The sequence below is a fragment of the Monopterus albus genome, unplaced genomic scaffold (assembly GCF_001952655.1).
Source record: "Monopterus albus unplaced genomic scaffold, M_albus_1.0 scaffold1670.1, whole genome shotgun sequence".
Classification (NCBI taxonomy): Eukaryota; Metazoa; Chordata; class Actinopteri; order Synbranchiformes; family Synbranchidae; genus Monopterus; species Monopterus albus.
Genome location: NW_018129546.1, coordinates 1 through 3,009, shown reverse-complemented (window position 1 = coordinate 3,009; position 3,009 = coordinate 1). Strand labels below are relative to the sequence as shown.

The 3,009-nt window shown below is 41.3% G+C and overlaps 1 protein-coding gene across 1 annotated transcript; it reads left to right on the top strand.

Moving 5' to 3' along the window:
• Nucleotides 1-137: 137 nt before the first annotated feature.
• Nucleotides 138-2,987, top strand: LOC109953855 (E3 ubiquitin-protein ligase rnf213-alpha-like; the record flags this gene model as incomplete). The annotated part of the gene is made up of 7 exons (XM_020589307.1): nt 138-848; nt 970-1,127; nt 1,233-1,400; nt 1,591-1,796; nt 1,923-2,212; nt 2,305-2,564; nt 2,735-2,987. Coding segments are annotated over 7 exons (2,010 nt in total), but the record flags the coding sequence as incomplete, so codon positions are not given.
• Nucleotides 2,988-3,009: the final 22 nt, after the last annotated feature.

Genomic DNA, 3,009 nt, shown 5'->3' with positions numbered 1-3,009 from the left:
TTTAGAAATCCTAAATGGAAATCTGTCACTAATGTTAAGAATTTATTTAGGTTGAGGACATTGTCATGGTTTCACAATAGGAGTAAAGTTTGTTGTTTTTTTTTTTTAACTGACCCTCTCCATTCTTGTATTCATAGAAGAAAAAGAAAAAGAAAAAGAAGAAAGATGTCAACAGCCACTCTGACCTGTCACATGTCTCTCTGGGAGACGGCAAGGGCAAGAGGACGCAGGGTGAAAGAGACTCTTCTGACAGTGAAGGCTCAGATAATGCAATGGAAGATACATCAGACTCACTCCAGGATGGATTCTCCTCACTGGAGAGCCAGCCTAGTTCCTCAGCACCTCACAGTACTGCTGTGCTCTCTGAAGACACACAAGTCAGTCAGAGTGAAAAGACTGCTGCAACAGTAGAGGGAAGTACAGTGAAGCAGTCTGACGAACTTCCAGGTAAACCTGATGAGGGAGAGAGCAATGAACAGAAATCAAATCAAGATCAGACACTCAAGACACCACCAGCTGACACTCCGACTCCGCATCTCGTCACAGAAGAGAGCAAGAGTACAACTTCTCAGCCAGGTTCATGTACAGAGACAAAGGCCGATAACCTTAGTGATCTAAAGACTGACACAAAGAAGAAGAAAGGGACCACTAAACAACCAACAGTGGACCACAATGACACAAAAGACTCAAAGAACAAGAAAGACACCACTAAACAACCAACAGTGGACCAGAATGCCAATGTGGAACCAAATCCGAAACAGACAGGACAAACGAAACAGAAGGGGAAAAGTCAGCAGGACCAGAAACGGAAACACCAGGTGGTTTGTGACAGTCAGACATCATCAAAGGTAATGCTAACTAAAATTTATGGAGAGTAATCACTGATGACAGAAGTGGTTTTTGCTCTTAGTGTAAGCATCATTCTTTAAGGTGTATATTTAGCTTATATATTTACTTCTACTTGTACAGGCTGCCAGCACAGGCACCAGTGTGGACCCGCAAGAGCAGCAGTCTGAGAGCGGGCAGGAATCGACTTCAGCAGAAACCTCAGATGGTGATGAGGAAAGTAAACCTGGCAATAAGGATGACACAAATGCCAACGTCCCAGCTGGCCCGCCACCCAAAAGGTGAAGAAGTTCTCTGAGACGGTTTTACGTATTTGCTTTAGATTATCGTTGCCAGTCTGAAAGTTACATTTGCTGTTTCTTTATACATCTGATTTTGTTTTTCAGGTCTACCAGGAGCCAGACCATTGCTGCATGTGACAGACTCACAATTTACTTCCATGCTGTTCTCTCAAAGGATTTCAAATTTGATCAAAATGAAGATCGTATCTTTGTCAGGGCTGGGCTCTGCATTGGGACGTGGGAAGACAATGCAGTTGAGCTGTCAGTGATCAGGTACTTAATAACATACAGTATATTTAAAATCTACATCTCCATGTCCAGGGTTAAGCTGCTTCCCTAGTGGCAGAGGAGGAATGAGGAATGACTGTGGCCTTTAATGTGTGCAGGGGCAAACTGGGCTGTTCTTAATATCATATATCACTTAACACCACTTGCATTTGAATTTGTTTTCCTTTTCACATAGGGATCTTGGAGAACATGGGTTCCTGGTTGAAGGCAGTCTGGTGACAAACAAAAATAATACCATATCTACGTCGATACCATACAAATATGTTGTTTATAGGAAAAAAAAGAAAAAATATGAGTATGAGTACATATACAAACTGGACTCTGGAAACCACACTACCAACAGATGTTTGTTTGTGAAACCCCGCTTCCTCAATGATGATGGTAAATGTAACCTTGGCTTGGTCCACCTTTAATTATATTTGCTTATTTGTTAATGTAATCTAATTACTATTGTATACTCTATTTACATTACACAGAGTTAAATTTTTTGTATCTTTTTTGTGAAAGGGGACTGGCATCAATATGACGACATCATCTGTGCTGAGCCATCAAAGAACATCATTAAACGCTTTACAGACAAAATTTGGCCTGACCAAAGGAAGAGTCTAATTCAAGGCCGAGAGATTGCAGGGAAAATAATGCTGGAGACCATATTTGATCTTCTCAGAAGCTGGACTGATACCAATTTGAGAAGTTTTATATTTCAACTGAATCAGTTCTTTGAGGTTTATGGGGAACCTTATGTATATGAAGAGAAAGAAAAGAAATGGCACTCCTTAGACTATGGGCCAAAAGATGTAAGTTCACAATATGTGTGTGCAAAGTCCAGATGCATCCAGGTGTGGCCAGTGCAACTTATCATCTCTGTGTCTGTGGCATTATTTCCTAGGTGGGGAAGATGCTGAAAGAGTTCATGCTGAACTATGTGATTCCTCAGTTGCAGAAGGATGGAGATGGGAAGAGTCACTACATTCAGGACCCTATGAGAGCAGCTGTAATTATGCTCTGTGTACGGAAACAGCATCAGTTAAATCTGGATAAGGCTGAGCTCCATCGGCTCTGCAGTGCACTATGTTTACCCAAACTAGACAGAGATGGTTTTCTTCAGTACTGGGCAGATTTTTCTCAGCATGTCAGTGTTTTCAAAGAGTAGGTATCTAATCTTCAATAATCCTTAATTATATATTTTATAAATACTTTGAAATGACAGTTATAGTCTGCTAAGTTACAGTAGGAATAGCAACGTACTGTTGCTGGATTAACCATTATATTCTATTAATCTTTTGTCCAAATGCTCAGTTCAGTTGTCTTTGTTGTAGTTTGCCAGGAATGTTGGCAGACCTGATAATCGTTGTGAAAAAAGAGGGGATGCCCCGATGGATTCTGGTGCTCCCACTGCTCCACCTCCTCAGAGGCACCATAAAACCCTTTGAGGTACCAACTTCAGGAAACCTGAAGTACGGCTTGTCCTGGGCAGGTTTACAAGGCCTTGACATGGGTTCCCCACAATACATGAACAGTCAAGACAAAAAGTAAGAGTCCTTCTACTTTTGCCAAAGTATAGCTCACACAGACATCATACACTGCATTTTTT